We start from the raw sequence: 15,132 nt of genomic DNA, 5'->3' as shown, positions 1-15,132 counted from the left end.
GGGTTCAGACCTTCTTCCGACATCCTACCCTCTTCTCTTTCTCTCTTGCTGCTTTCTTTCCTTGCTTTCGGCGATTTCGGCATGCCCTCTCTTTCTTGCCCGCTGTCTTCTCCTTATCACCTCTCACTCACTCGTCGTTGTTTACGTTTGCTATCGCTGCACTTTTTCCACGTCTGCTCGCTATCGCTGCCAAACCAGGAATCCTCGCCACCAGTAATTACCTTAATCTTTTGCGCATCTCCGTTGAGTAAAATCCCATCGGTAATTTCGCCGCCAATACTTTTCAATACATTTTTATTTAGGGTCATACCCAATAAGGGTGGATTCAAGTAACTACCTGACACCTGACCTAACTTTATAGGTGTTTTAAGAAAAACTGAAAGAATTTCAAATAGACACTTATCTGAAAATACAAAGATTTAGTAGCAAAAATTTATAATAAACATGTCAGAGACAGACAAAAATTTATAAATAATATGATAAAGCGACATAACAATAAGATTACAATGGAAAGATTAATTCTTAAAAATAAAAATTTTATTTTTAAGAATTAATCTTTCCATTGTAATCTTAAATAATAAATTGTTTTTCCATATAGATGCATTTACTTGTTTTCCTGTCTCAGACTTTCAGATACAGAAATATTTAGGTCGGCCGTCTGCCGGCGCCGTCCTTATGGGCAGGTAGGTGTAGAATGTAGATTAATTCCGGGAAGTACAGTGGCGAAATTACCGGTAGGCTTAGCATGCCATTAAACGGTGGTGGCGAATTAACCTGTATCTTAATCTCGTAATAATGCTTGGTGGCGAAATTACCAACACCACCCCCACCACTTTTCGTCACACAAAAAGGTTGCCGATCAGAATTTCCAAACCCTCCCATAAAAAGTTTCACTTCAAAAAAATAAATAAATTTCCACGTAATTTGCCGCGATCTGTGTCAGTTCTGGCCTGCAGCGGTGCAACGCATTTCGTTTTCAATGGCATCAGACAAACTTCAGATATTCGCTAAATATAACAAAAATTATCAAAACGTAACTAGCAAACGATGACAACTTACAACTTGTAGTGACCCAGTTTAAAATTTAAATTTTAATTCCCGGTACCGCCACGAGAGCGCGCCAAATGTGAAGGTACTAGCGGCTAAACTAGGAACTAAAAGATGGGGTTGGTAATCTTGGGGAGTTGGCAACGCGGAGAGCGGAAATATAGCGGGGGTGAAGCGGTCTCTCGCGCGGGTAGTTGAAGGGGGTAGGGCACTTTTGTTTGGTTTTTCGAAACGAACACACCTTGCGAAAAGCGATCCAATATTCCAAAAATCTGTAAGTTAAATCTGAACCAATTACACTACCGTTCCGAGTAGATATTTTGTGTCCCCGTGGAGAATCCGGCGTTTTTTTAATCCACACGGGTAATTTATCCCACTTTCGTTGCCTTTCTGTTTTTGGCTTTTGGGACCAGGACCACGTGGTAAGGGTATGTTGTAAATATCATTTTGTTGCATGCTGTTTCCATGGAGAAACTCCCATTTGTTAATTTTAAGCGTTAGTCCTAAGTTTTCCCCGGAGGGTTCATTTTCTTTTTGCCGATCTGGTAATTTCGAAAATTGGTAGCCGCGCGCGTCCATTTTGTTTTGCTTTCACTAACATTTTCTAACGGTACTCTACCAGCCAGCGATTATTTTATTCGTTATTTATGTGCCATTTAATGTGTTTTTATTTTATCGTTATTTAACTTTGCGCTTTGTTCCCTTTTATTTGATCATTGTTTAATGTTGAATGTTTTTGTTGTTGAATTTTCTCATTGTTTAATGTCACGCTTTGTTCGATCGAATTAAACTCGGGTTTGCTTTGTGTTGTTGCTAAGCCCCGCTAGATTTCGGAAGAGTTAAAGTAAAATGTTGTAAGTGCGCCCCTATGGGAGTTAGGTTTCAATCAGGAAGTCGTGGGGTTGTCTAGTAAATTTCTGTGGAGGCCACGGTTAAGTTATGGCCGTTAGCGGAGGCGGACCTAAGTCCTGCTCGATGCGGCTCTGGGATGCTGACGTGAAACCTCCGTCGCGGTTCTAGAGATCTTAGGTTTTTGTCGGTAAACGGTTGGTTGGGGAAGGCGGAGCAAGCTCTGCTCGCAGCGGCTTGGGATGCTCATCGTACAACCCCGAGGCGCTCTGTCACTCTTTCTTGGTCGGTGAAATAGCTCGACGTTCATTACTAACCCGAGTATCTAGAAACGTCGCTGGTCTCAAGCCGATTCAGATTATTCTTCTGAGTCCCCTCGCGGCCGAGAGTTTGTTACCTCCAGCTCTAAGCTCCCGTCGGCGTACCTTGACCGCGTAGTTACTAATTAAACTTGGAATTGTAATTGTAAAATATGAGTAATACCTCGGATACGGTTTTTGAAGAGGGTTTTTCATCCGTCCCTGTCTGTGATAACTGCATTATCAATTTGTTAATTGTGTTTTTTTTTTGCAACCTTTAACTTGTCATTTTTGTTGTCATTTACCAGTTGTGTTTATTCTAAACGTTGCTGTATTAATATTGTTGTTTGTTCTTTGTAATGGCCTCAGCTAGTTGATTTTCTTTACTTTGTTATACTTGGCCCCCGTTAATCTTGGATTCATTTCATTTGTTCGCCGAAAATCAACGTTCTCACAGGCATTTTTCAATAAAAGGTATTTCGCGTCCCTCACATGTGTGTTTTATTTGCGGTACTCTTCCAACCTTTTCCGCCAAAAGAAAAACACAACGTAGGGCTCCTCCGCTTCGATGACGATCACGACCACATTTGTTACCGTTTTGCGCAGGTTCGAATATTTGGCGGAAAAAGTAATGTATTCAGATCATTACAAACTGTTTAGTTTTTAACACTGAACGACCACCTTGCTTGCGCTATTTTTGATTTTGACATCACATCTGACATTATGGACACGCCCACAACGGCTGACTCGTTAAACCCCACAGTGAGACCAGTTAAATATTGGATAATAATTTCGTTATTTCGCTTTTTAGAGGCTTTATTTTGATAGGGATAATTTAATTTATTAAACTGTGACGGTCTCTTAATGTCATTATTGTTAAACAGCGGTCTTGAGCTGCTGTAGTGCTTCTTCGTCGATCTGACCCGGGAACACGGGCGGCAGCAGAGTTCCTCCCGGCGGTCAGAAATTCTCAGGTCTTGTAGCAGGTAGTGAACGGTAAGGGATTAGGGCTGGTGATAAGAACAATCGGGTTGAGTGATGAAAGCATCATTTTCATAATCGATGTTGGAAAAAATCTTTAGTTTAATTATTTCTTTAAAAGCGTCTGCATGGAAACTGAGTGAAAAAATGCGAAATTTTGTCAAGCCAGAAAGATATGTACCTAATAAGTGATAACCGTATACGTTGGAGAAGTGTTCAAAAGTTTTTTTATTGCAAAAATAGATATACCTTGAGTTTTTTTTTTAAATGACTAGATAATATTATTGTTTAAAACAGTGCTAAGCTTTGTAATTTTCACAAAATAGCTATTTATGTAACCAGTTAGGAAATGCGTTATTTTGTGTAACGAGTGGAATATTTGCCTATGCCTGTCAACAATGCAATACAGTGCTCACTTTTCCGTTACCCTGAGTTGCAATTTATCGGTACGAAATTGTCGAAAATCCTGCTTCTCGTAGACAAATTATGCGCCCTCGCTCAGAAGAACTTAATTGGTAAAATTGATTACGTCTGCCACGATAATTTTTTCTTTTGGGTCGGCTGCTGTCAATAGTCGCCGGTAGCTCAGTCTTGGGGCGGGGTCAAAGGGAAAAGTTAACTCGACCCAAAACGATAAAGAAACAGGGCGCCAGGATCCTCCGGCAGCGCTGAGACGGGAGTACCCGGATCCAGTGATACTCCAAAGCCGGTACCCGCAATGAAACAAGTGCTTCGGTTAACACGTTTAATTAAAAATTAATTATGATACAGGTGATAAACTTGAAAAATGAAATGAAAAATTGTTTGATGTCCCCTGCAAAGATGTAAGGGGAAGGTGATATGTACAAATAAAGGGGGCAATTAAATTATTTTTTTATTGCAGAATTCTTTGAGGAAAACTTCGAGAGCAAGGAAAATGATGCACAGATTCTCAAAAACGTTAACCGTCACATTTATTTATGTAAACAACTAAACAAAACTATATTCTCTCTATGGCTACTCAGTATTAGAATCTAGACTACTAAATTGTCTCCCTGTAACACGCGCAAAACAATTATTTTAACAATTTTAAATATGTAACAAGATACATACAAAAAAAAGAAAAATGAGGTCTGGTCCGGTAATATAAGAAGAGTAATTTGAAACTAAGCTAAACTGACTTCCGAGTCAGTCGCCGACGAGACTTGTACAAGTTTTCGGTGCGACCGCATAAAAAAAATGGTACTCGACCTACGACACAACGCAAACAATTATTACCGGGGGCGGATTTACAAAATAAAATGTGATGATTTCTAAAATTGAATAACGACACAAAAAAACTGCCACTGAAGGTGGCGACAACACAAAAGAGGAGAGAAGGTGAAAGTTGCCGCCGTAAAAACGTATCTTCCCGCGAAAGAACGGAGGCCGCGGCGGAGGCAGATAACCTCAGGGCCGACAAGATGGAGAAGAATCGGACTGCTCTGACCTGGAACCAGCGAGATTCGTGGCGTCCTGAGGGAGTAGATCCTCGCACCGTGGTTCTTCGGCGACTGCAGCCTGATCTCCGCTGCTGTTCTCCGGAGGGGTGAAGGGGTTCTCCAGATTACACTCCTTTTCGCCGGAACAACGAAGCGACGGGAAGAAAGAGTACGGCAGACGTGACGAAACGGAAGATAGAGAGAGAAGTAAAAAAAAAGACCCTTTCGTGAAAAAGGAGACGCAAATTAGTACCGATTAGGGTTGAAAAACGTGACTTACTCAGTTGGCGTGAGGTCTTTTTTTGGGGGACGTGCAAGGTCGTGACTCCCAGAGATCCGGAATTTCCGCACAAGTTAGGGTTCCAAGATACACAAACGGCAACGAAACGGAGAACCACTCAACTTTTTTGTCGGGGTACAGGAGACTTCGCCCAGATCCCGAAATCGGTGATGTCCAAGCGACAATGGCCGCGAAGTGCACCCAGTGACGATACTTGCACGAGAAAGAGGAAAAATCGCGTCGAACCGAATATTTATCAACTATCCCAAAAAAGCCTAGCCAGTCTTGACGTAGGAGTCCAAAAGGGAAAAGGGACGTTCAAGCGACTTGCCCAAACTCCGAAGAAGATAGGTAAGAATGAATTTTTTTCTGGCACAGGGCCAAGGTTCGCGACCTGACAAACCCGACGGTATGTAGCTACCGTCCCGCTGAAATTTTGAGGGAAAAGGCACCATTCCGGCCACCTCATCGGCCGGGGCCAAACGTGAAAGAACAAGAAAACCGGGAAAAAACTCAAAGGCAAGACTAGGTAAAAAGAGGGATCAACGATAACGATAAACGAACAAAACGGTCGCGGTAATTTGCGGTAATTCTCGGTCTAATTGTGAGCGAGCGTTTGCCGAGTTGGTTATTTTCGAGGTTACTTTCTAGGTGTTCGAGTAACGATGGTGCATCCCCAAGCATTAGTGAAACCCTTGGGCCTTCCAATCCGGGAAAACCCGCAAAAATCGATGAGCGAACGGAACGGAATTTCCGAACCGTGACACGTCTTCTAACTGAGGGCATACTTTGTCACTTTTTACACGCGGTACAGCTTTCTGCAGTTTGAAAACGTTTCAAAAAACTACCAGAATAATTAAATTGTAATCAACACAGACAGCAGAAGAAAAAAATTGCAAAAAATGTTTACCTCCTGTCGAATTTCATTCAAATTTTCATCATTTATTGTTTGTTAGATCCTTTAGCTATTTGCAAAGTTTCATCTTAAAAATCAAACCCCTTCTATGTGTTTCGTTTTTTTTTTTTGTTATTTAGGCCCAGTTTCTGGAACGGTCCGATAACTTGAACTTAACGGCCGGTTAAATCAAGCGTTGCTATAGAAACGCTAGAAAGTGACCAATCACATTACATGATTTTTGTATTTATCGGAGAGTTAACTAACTGGCCAAATAAAATGTTTCCAGAAACCGGACCTTAGTATATTTCGTATGCTTGATAGTTGTAATTGATAAATAAATCCTGACAAATGCTTCAAATTACCTTACATTTGACTCGGTCAAGCCGCCTATGGACACTGTTGCGGATGTTACGGCCGATGGGGCCTCAGCGACGTCATAGATATGCGAGGTGGGGAAGCAACGCCCACTCACGGGGTGGACGCTACCTACCCCGAAAAATATAAATTCTAAGAACATTCTAATTTTTATGGATTTCTTGGTAGGAATTCTTGGTCATGATTTTTGCAAACATTCTGTAAATTCATTGTGTACTCTTGTTGACATTGTGTATTATTAAGTGTTGAGTTTAAATAAACGAAGTTCAAAGGAACATACATATTTAATTTGGTCATCCATTGTGACCCTCAACTAATCGCACGAAACATTGGTACGACGAAACTGGATCATCCATTGTGATCTACATCAAGCAAAACGTTTGTCATCCATTGTGACCCTCAACTACAAAAACCGGTCATCCATTGTGACCGCAAACATATTCATCTATCAAGATTGGTCCTTCGAGCATTCAACAAAAATTGGATCATACATTGTGGTCCAAGTCATCATCACAGAAACAGACACTTCTACTCCGGTCAGAAAAAATTGACACGTTAACCGTCTCAATGGAGATACACAAAGACGCGATTTTCGACCGCTTGGAGATAAATGAATTAATTAAAAATTAATTGTATTCTGGTCCAATAATTTTAACTAAAACTGTGTAGGTCCTGCTGCAACATATATAAATAATATTCACTGCTTAACATACATGGTTTTATTTTCTATAAATTTTGAGTGGTACAGCAACATCATCGTGAACAAATATTTCCGGTTCGTTTAGAGTGATTCTCCTAAAATCCCACACAAAGCACAAAAGGTAAGTCATCGTACATCCAGCACATATCCATTCGCTAGTTGTACTAATAATATGAAAATTAAATCCTCCATCGTCCTCTTTCCATTTCGTTACGTCATTACCTTTAAACTGACTGCCAGCAATTAATCCGAAAATCACGAAACTAACAACTGAGCCAGTAGAAATTGCTGCCAAAATTGCTCTAATCATGTTCAACATTCTATTTCCAAAAACAACACGTATTTTAAAATAGATTATACTCTACAACAACAAATATTATTTTAAAAAGTAAATGTTTCTTGATCGTCAACCTGAAGACACTGATACACAGCCCCTAAAGTGAACAACATGATAGCACCAATCCAGTGAACTAATAACATTGTTGTTTCCTGAAAATTTGCAACAATACTGCATCCTAAACAAGCCGTTGTACCTATACAAAAAGCTATTTTATTCAAACGATAATATCCACATGAAAAATCGTGTTTATTAAAAATTTCTCTAATCTGTAAGTACCGTACGTACATTGTAACACATACTAAAACAGGTCTGTTATATAAAGAAACACATTATATTCGATTAAATCTTACTCAAGGCTGCAACAAAATTTAACATTTGTCCAAATATGCAACTTTCAGGTGGAAAAGCTCCAGAATCACTAATGTATGGTAAAAAGTAAGTTACATGTTTTAAATGAAGTGCAATTGAAAAACTGCAAAAATAATCAACAATTAAGAATAAAATGAAAGAAAAAGTACATACGTCACTGCTAAAGTTAGATGAACTGCGCAAAATAAAAATACGGGCAAGTGTTTCAACATGACTTTTATTCTTACGTTAGGTACTAGAAACTCTACCTTGCGTTTGGTAAAATGAGACCGATTTACTATTTGATCATGAAATGTCACTGCAGTATTTTAATATTAGTTAGTCCATGTAAAGTTACCTAAATCGTGTATGCATAAAGAAAATGTACATCGTGATGCAACCTGTAATCTAAACAAAGCTGACATAAAATCTATAGCTAAGATAGACATATTCAGGTCATTTCAAGAAAAATAGTACAACTATGGTTGAAATGCATTTAAGACGTAAATAGAAACCGTTATTTTCTGACGTGTAACCTTGTTATAAATTGATCTCGTAAGACAATTATCGGTTCAGATATCACCACATTCCCAAAATCGTATGCAAAAATTGAAATGTAAAGTATCATACAACATGCACAACTCCACTCAGCAATTATACTTGAAAAATTTATTGCGGAAAATCCATCTGATTCTGTCCATTTTGTTAAATCTGAAGCAAAAATATAAAAATATTTTAAAGCCTATAAATACCTAGTTTGAAAACTTACCATTCATATCGTAGAATAAAATTAAAGTACAAACAAAAAATACAAGAAAACTTATTGCAGAGAACACGGCCACTGCAATTTTAAGCGACATGACTTGTACATTTCCAAACACCATTCGTATTTTATAAGAAAGAATACTCTACAAAAATAAGTGTATGTAAAAAATATAGATTTATCTTTACAAAAACCTGTGAGCATTGATAAACAGCACCGCATCCAAAGGCAATTAGGGCCCCAATAAAATGAAAAATAAAAGCATTTGTTTCTTGAAAGTTGGCCACTATAGTTACTCCAACAGCAGCCATGTATCCCGCACACGAAGAAACTTTGTTCAATTTATACAAATCAGAAAAATTGTATATCGACAAAATTTCTTTTGTCTGTCGGTATTTAACATATATTAGTATGGCCACTAAAAAAATGTCATTGAATAATGTGAATTTTTCTAACAGACAAAGCAAAAAGGCAAACACTGTATTGTAGTTTCAATTTGGTTGTAGGTCGTAAAATTTTATTGGATATTATGAGCGATTAACGGGCACAATGGTTGGGTTTGAAAAGGTTGGAAAGCGGCGCGTGCCGTTTGCCACACAATGCAAATATACCAAATGTACAATACAACCCTGCTTAAAATATTACCTGCTAGTGGTAAACTAGGATTTATAAGCCCCGCAAGATCTTTAACTTAAAGTACCATAAAATTTTACGACCTACAACCAAATTGAAACTACAGTAACTATGTATAAAAATGTCTCTCTACCACAGAATAAATACTGACAAAGAAATGTGAAGCGACACGCATGTCTGCCCAACTTTTCAAAAGACTCACGAAAAAATGTAAATAAAAATCAGTTCACAACCACCTCTTTGCCATTCTGTACCTACAGGGTATTTCACGAGTGATAAATAAGCCCGATGGAATTAAAAATGCAACCCACAATACACTTGCTAAGCAGACCTGGATAACCGTGAGTTTTTTATTTGACTGAACATAGGATTCATGGATCTGTAAGTTTGGTTGCCTATTTCAAATGAATTGACTTGGTCATTTTAGAACTGAACATAGCCATTTTACATTGTATGTTCAGCGAAATAAAAAACGCAGTGTATGATATGGACGCAGAAAATATCCAAGTTTTCTTTCCTAATGTGTTGTTGGTTGCATTTTCAATTCCGTCGGGTTCATTATCACTCGTGAAATATCGGGTGTTTTTTTAATTTTCACCTCATAGTAGGTGTTGAAGAGTCGATTGTGAACGCACTATACAGGTTACAGATCAGCTGTGGCTGTGGCTGTGATACCTTGTATACACCTCCATATTTACGTCGTTGTCATCTGGACGTATCATTGTCACAGAGGTAGTAGTGGTGGATAACCTCAATCTTCAGTAAATCTGGACATCCATGCGTGTTCGGTGTCATTTCTTTGTCAGAATTTATTCTTGGTCCATACTACTCGTAAATAAATCATACCCAACACAGCTGTTATATTTAATATTTGACCGAAAATACAAATTTCTGGGGGTTTAGAACGTGAGTCACTAATGTAAGGTGGTAAATACGTTAGATGCCCAAGTGTCCGTGATATCCAGAATCTAAAAATCATAAAATGTAAATTTATTCCTTTATGAAAATGTAACTGAACAAACGTAACAGTCACTGTAAAGATTAATAATAAAGCTATTGTTATTGGCAAACAAAAAATTCTTTCGACAGCCATTGCACTGTTTCTTCTAACAATAAGTGACAAAATATTAACTGATTGTTTCATTCAAATGCACTTAAATAAGAATCTACAAGAAAATGATCTAAAAAGAGACTTACATAGAATTATATCATCAAAAAATAAGAAGTACCTAAAAGAATGTTTGAATAGGTAATTATATATTTATACTCGGACGCTTGGATTGGAACAAAGACTAAGAAATATGATTACTAGCTGCTACATATAGTTAATAAAATTTGTATGTCCTTCTGAAGATGTCACTCGATTAATAATGCAATAGTAGATATATTAAGTATAAAGAACAGTAATGACAATGTACCGATCGAAGACAAATATTGTCTGAGATCGGTACATTGTCATTAACGTTCGTGATGCTTATGAGATTTTTTGCGCGATTGAATATTCATCAAACATTCTTAACTAGGATGCAATGCAATACGAATCAAGAAGACAAGGAAAATGCGAGGTATGAAAATTTTGACAATGCCAATATCGCGGCAAGTTTGCTAATGCTATTATAGTAGCGGCAAGGAAAGCCGACTACAAGAGCTTTATGAGTTTCCAGAAAGGGCCCCCACATCTTGTCTTCCACTTGTGTCTACATAAAAATTATTACAATAATCGATTAATTTTGAATAACCCTTGACTTACCGTTCTAGAACACCAAAAATTACTTACCGTCGATTTTATCGTTAGCAACGAGTAAACAGAGCTTACCGTCTTGGAAACAGACGTGGTAAACAAGCAAATAGAGTACAATCGCGCAAAAACTTATTGATGCGAACGTATAGGTATCCATTTTTCAATTCGAAACTCATATGGTAGTTTCGTAGAAAAAACTTCTTGTACCTACAATTTATTGTACAGGGTCATTATAAATTATTGTCCTCCATCGCAATTTTGGATGTGCCGCCAGCCTCGCAACGTTAGACAAACTAGTAGACAGATTTCCACTACTGGCGGTAGCGCCACCTATCGGCAATACTACAATACTAGTCTCACTCATGTTATGAGAATGGTCGACTAAAATTCACTATAGCTTCGCTATATACGGCCGTTTCAATGAGCCGTTTTAGCATTGATCGAATTGTTCTTAGAACAAGTGAAAATCGTCCGGTGAATGGCGACCTCCACGGCAAAAATTATTACTTTGTGCATGTCAAACTATTCTCCAAGTGACATGGCTTTTAAGTACTATAATTTCAATTTTTTTGAACCAAATAAAGGCACAAAGGGACCAGAAAATCATAGTTTGGATTAAATATTTTCCATAGAAGTACTATTCCGGACACGGAATCTTGGCCAACAATTTTTAGACATTTCTAAAAAAAAAATTATGTAAACCAAGCAATAGTGTCATTAATAAATGATAATTATTCAAAATCACTTTGAATTTTTTCTTGTGATATCAAAAAAGCAGGGAAATGGCACTATCGAGTCAAAAGTTGGGTTATATTCAATAAAGCCAGTTCACACCTATTTGTCAGTTAAATGTCATTTGTGCCCAAGATTCCGTATCCGGAATAGTACCTACAGTTTTAAAGTAATTTCAAAGTAATTTCAAATGACTAATGCCATAAAATTGCTGTTGCAAAGGCAATGTGTTTTTTGCAACTTGAGACAATATTAGGTACTATGGCGGCCAAAAAATTTTAGCCGTCACTATTTTGACATTCCCATAAATTGTAAATGAACCTTTAGAAACCGTAACCTCACTTTCGATTCTTGCCATTTTGACAATCAATTTAAACTGTTTAACGGGTCTATTTTGTAACTTATCATTAAACAACTATCCGTCCGATAGTGACGCTCGTTAAGCATTGGTCGCTATTAAACTACAACGATTTCAGCATATTTGGTATTTCTAAAATCCTATCGTTATCATTATAATTCGATAACCATCGTTATGGCAAAAGTTTACAATTTCAGGTTGGATAATAGCACAACGGCCAACTTTATAGTACCCATATGTTTATGACAGTTCATGTACTTTTTATGTTTTTTACTGTCACTACCGCGTAAATGTTCAAAATGCAATAAGTACCTAAATAACACTGATCACAATCAATAACATGTAACTGATACGAAAGCAGCAAAAAAAGTTTCCGACTGTGTAAAGTTATAAAAACAATGCCCAAGCATAAATGCAAGACGACTCAGCAACAGTATCAGTTCTATGTTGACGAATTAGAGAACAATACATTCTTCAGGAATAATAAAAATATGTAATAAAAGTTAAAAAAAAAACAAAAAAAAAAATCTGGGGCAAGTGTTCTACCATAATTTGTACAATTTCATAAAGACTGCGAACTGAGACATAGCACATTGCTTATTGCTTCCTACAGGCTTTTGGTAACTGCTATGAGCCATAAAACTCAGGGCTACTACAAATTTTAACACAGCAGGAATTTTTTGACTCTGTCGTTATCTACAGTCGCGAGCAATAAATTTTGATCGTCAAGGTCATTCTTTGACGCAATCGAAAATGCTCCATTGTAAAACAGTCGTAAATATCATAACCTATCATCATGTTGTATGACATTAATTGTCATTTTTTTCTCAATTTTTTGACACTTTGTTGATGTGGGCATAATCAGGCAGGGAATTTTTTTAAATTTGTGACAATCTAACAAAATTTTGAAATGACATTGACGACCAAAATTTATTGCTCGCGACAGTACGTAAGATAAAATTTCTAAAAACAAATCTTGTCCAGCCTCCCTACTAAGTCGCTAGTGTTTTCTGAAATTTTCTTTTGTTGTAAAGAACGGATCAGTTACATCTCTTAAATATTGATTTAACAATCGATCACGATCTCTGCATTTTGTACCGATCAGTTAATAATAATTTATAAGAACTCTTTTCCAATTCTGCCACTATTTGTATCAATATGTCTCTGTTCATCGCTAGAAAAATTCGCAAGAGCAAGTTTTAATAAGACAAATCAACACGAACGAAATATAGTGGATAGTAAAAATGCATACACTATTTAACGATGACAGCTGACGTCAATTTACGTTATTTAGCGAGAAGCAAAACTTACAAAATACCATTTGATCACTATTTTCCGATTAATCACTAACTAACGAGGGATCCTTTAGTAATGATAATCCTTGAGAGTTACAAAATAGACCCGTTAAGCTCAGATATTCCAAAAATCCGACATGAATGAACAAAATTAGAGCAGTCGTACATAGATAACCTGAGGTAAACGTTCTGTGTAGTAGAAATGAGGAGCAACTAATCAAATCGCATTATGTCCAGTCGAGGCCAAAATTCAGTTTGAAGTGGATTTGTAATCCTCTATAACTACTTTACAGCCCTACCTAAAGAAACTGCTAAAATAGTTATTTATGTATTAAGGGCGTAAGAGGGCTTTTATTGCCTGAGGTGTGATTTTGAGCCCGAGTGATAACGAGGGCTAAAAACACGCTGAAGGCCATAAAAGCCAGTTCACGCCCGCAGTACATACCTACACTATTTAATGCACGATTAAGACCTACCCTAACATTTAACAAAAATTAATAAATCAATGTCTGCCCACACCACGGGATGTTTGCATCGCGTAGTGCTTCCGTCAAATTTTTAGTTTTGCGCGTAACCTTGGGAACAGTGAAAACAGCCGTAGCCATTATGCCAATTGCAATTTATTTTCGGTTATAAATTCATTAACGAAATGATAAACGAGGATGGAAAGCGGCAGAAATGAGTGTCCAGTATAGAGTAATCCGCATTCGGGATTAGGTAATTTAAGTAAAGTGGCAATTTTTTTCCTAATTTCACCAAAAATGTTTTTGACTTTTATTTGACATATCTTTATGGCCCACGGGCATAAAGTGATCCGTAGGCCATAAAGAGACGTTTATATCAAGAAAATGTGTGCATAATTGTCAAATTATAATATAATCGTGCATAAATAAAATTATGTCTCTATTTAATTTCAGTTTGAAATCTGATGCTTGCATCAAAACGTATAATGTCCATCGAAGTAGACGGATCAAAACGCATTATGTTGTTTCATTGGCATTTTGGATGCATTTTGGCATGTATCTAACCTCAAATTAGCGGTTTCAATCGTATCTTTTAGTTTATAAATACGGTTAGTGTGTGTGAATACAACCAAGGGTTACGAAAGAGGATGCATATTTAAATTTCGAAAATTTTTGTTTGCTTTTGTTTAAGTACCTACTTGCCCCATTTTTTTTGTTTATTTTGCATTTTGTGTTTGTTGTTAATTTTATTTTCAATTAAAAATCTTGTCTACTATTAGTTTGGCTTTTCAATTAAGTGTTTACGTCGGTTTTTACAATGTTATAATAAATTTCACGATTAACAATAAGCATTAGGTAGAGATCATTTCATCTAAGAAGTACATAATGCGCACGAACACGTTGTCGTCGGACGAGTTCATGTTCAAATTTTTAGGGGAGGTTTGAGTCCAGCGGCGCACAGACCCATCAACCATCTGAAATCCATGCGCTCGTTGTTATTTCTAACTTAACCCCGTTAGCATTCAGAAGTGTTTTGTTTTTGTTATTTCTTTCTCTGTGTATCATACTATGACATTCATTATTGAATTATTAATTTGGTAGAATTTTAATCATATAAATTAATTGAACTATATCGACTCCTTAGCTAATCGAATGTTTCTACGCCACTGATCATCAGCTGACTAGCGTCCTACGGTCAGATTTCGATGAGTCATCATGTACTTCTTAGATGAAATGGTCTCTATGTCCAAACATACCACAACAAAACGCATTACATTCACTAGAATGAATCAAATTGCATTATGTCCGATTTTTTTTTAATATTTTCTAAATATCTAGGGTCTTTTTGATCTATAGTGTGTTTTTTTTAAGAACGAAGTAGGTGGCATCAGCATCGGCCGCCCCATTTACACAATACAATTCTTAGAATTGTGTAAAATTGGTTGCCTATAGTAGAGGGGTAATTTTAAAAACGAAGAAAATTTCAATGTTATTTGTTTTTTGGCATTTTATTATAAATTATTGTCTACAAATTCAATTAAGAACAAGAACAACATTCAATGAATCTTA

At 37.0% G+C, this 15,132-nt stretch overlaps 2 protein-coding genes across 2 annotated transcripts; both read right to left on the bottom strand.

Moving 5' to 3' along the window:
* Nucleotides 1–6,431: 6,431 nt before the first annotated feature.
* LOC138134574 (DNA damage-regulated autophagy modulator protein 2-like) lies at nucleotides 6,432–7,826 on the bottom strand. Its single transcript, XM_069052916.1, has 4 exons — nucleotides 7,752–7,826; nucleotides 7,580–7,701; nucleotides 7,301–7,527; nucleotides 6,432–7,250 (listed from the first exon to the last, which is right to left on the bottom strand). The coding sequence occupies exons 1-4, from the start codon at nucleotides 7,808–7,810 to the stop codon at nucleotides 6,909–6,911; spliced, it is 750 nt and encodes a 249-aa protein (XP_068909017.1). The 5' UTR covers nucleotides 7,811–7,826; the 3' UTR covers nucleotides 6,432–6,908.
* A 268-nt stretch (nucleotides 7,827–8,094) lies between these two features.
* On the bottom strand, nucleotides 8,095–14,381 carry LOC138134953 (DNA damage-regulated autophagy modulator protein 2-like). Its single transcript, XM_069053560.1, has 4 exons — nucleotides 9,783–14,381; nucleotides 8,535–8,829; nucleotides 8,347–8,485; nucleotides 8,095–8,288 (listed from the first exon to the last, which is right to left on the bottom strand). Exons 1-4 carry the CDS (start codon nucleotides 10,115–10,117, stop codon nucleotides 8,095–8,097), a joined length of 963 nt encoding a protein of 320 aa, XP_068909661.1. The 5' UTR covers nucleotides 10,118–14,381.
* Nucleotides 14,382–15,132: the final 751 nt, after the last annotated feature.

This window comes from Tenebrio molitor, chromosome 7 (assembly GCF_963966145.1).
Source record: "Tenebrio molitor chromosome 7, icTenMoli1.1, whole genome shotgun sequence".
Lineage (NCBI taxonomy): Eukaryota > Metazoa > Arthropoda > Insecta > Coleoptera > Tenebrionidae > Tenebrio > Tenebrio molitor.
Note: the sequence above shows the minus strand (reverse complement) of the source record. Positions and strands in the feature narration are given on the sequence as shown.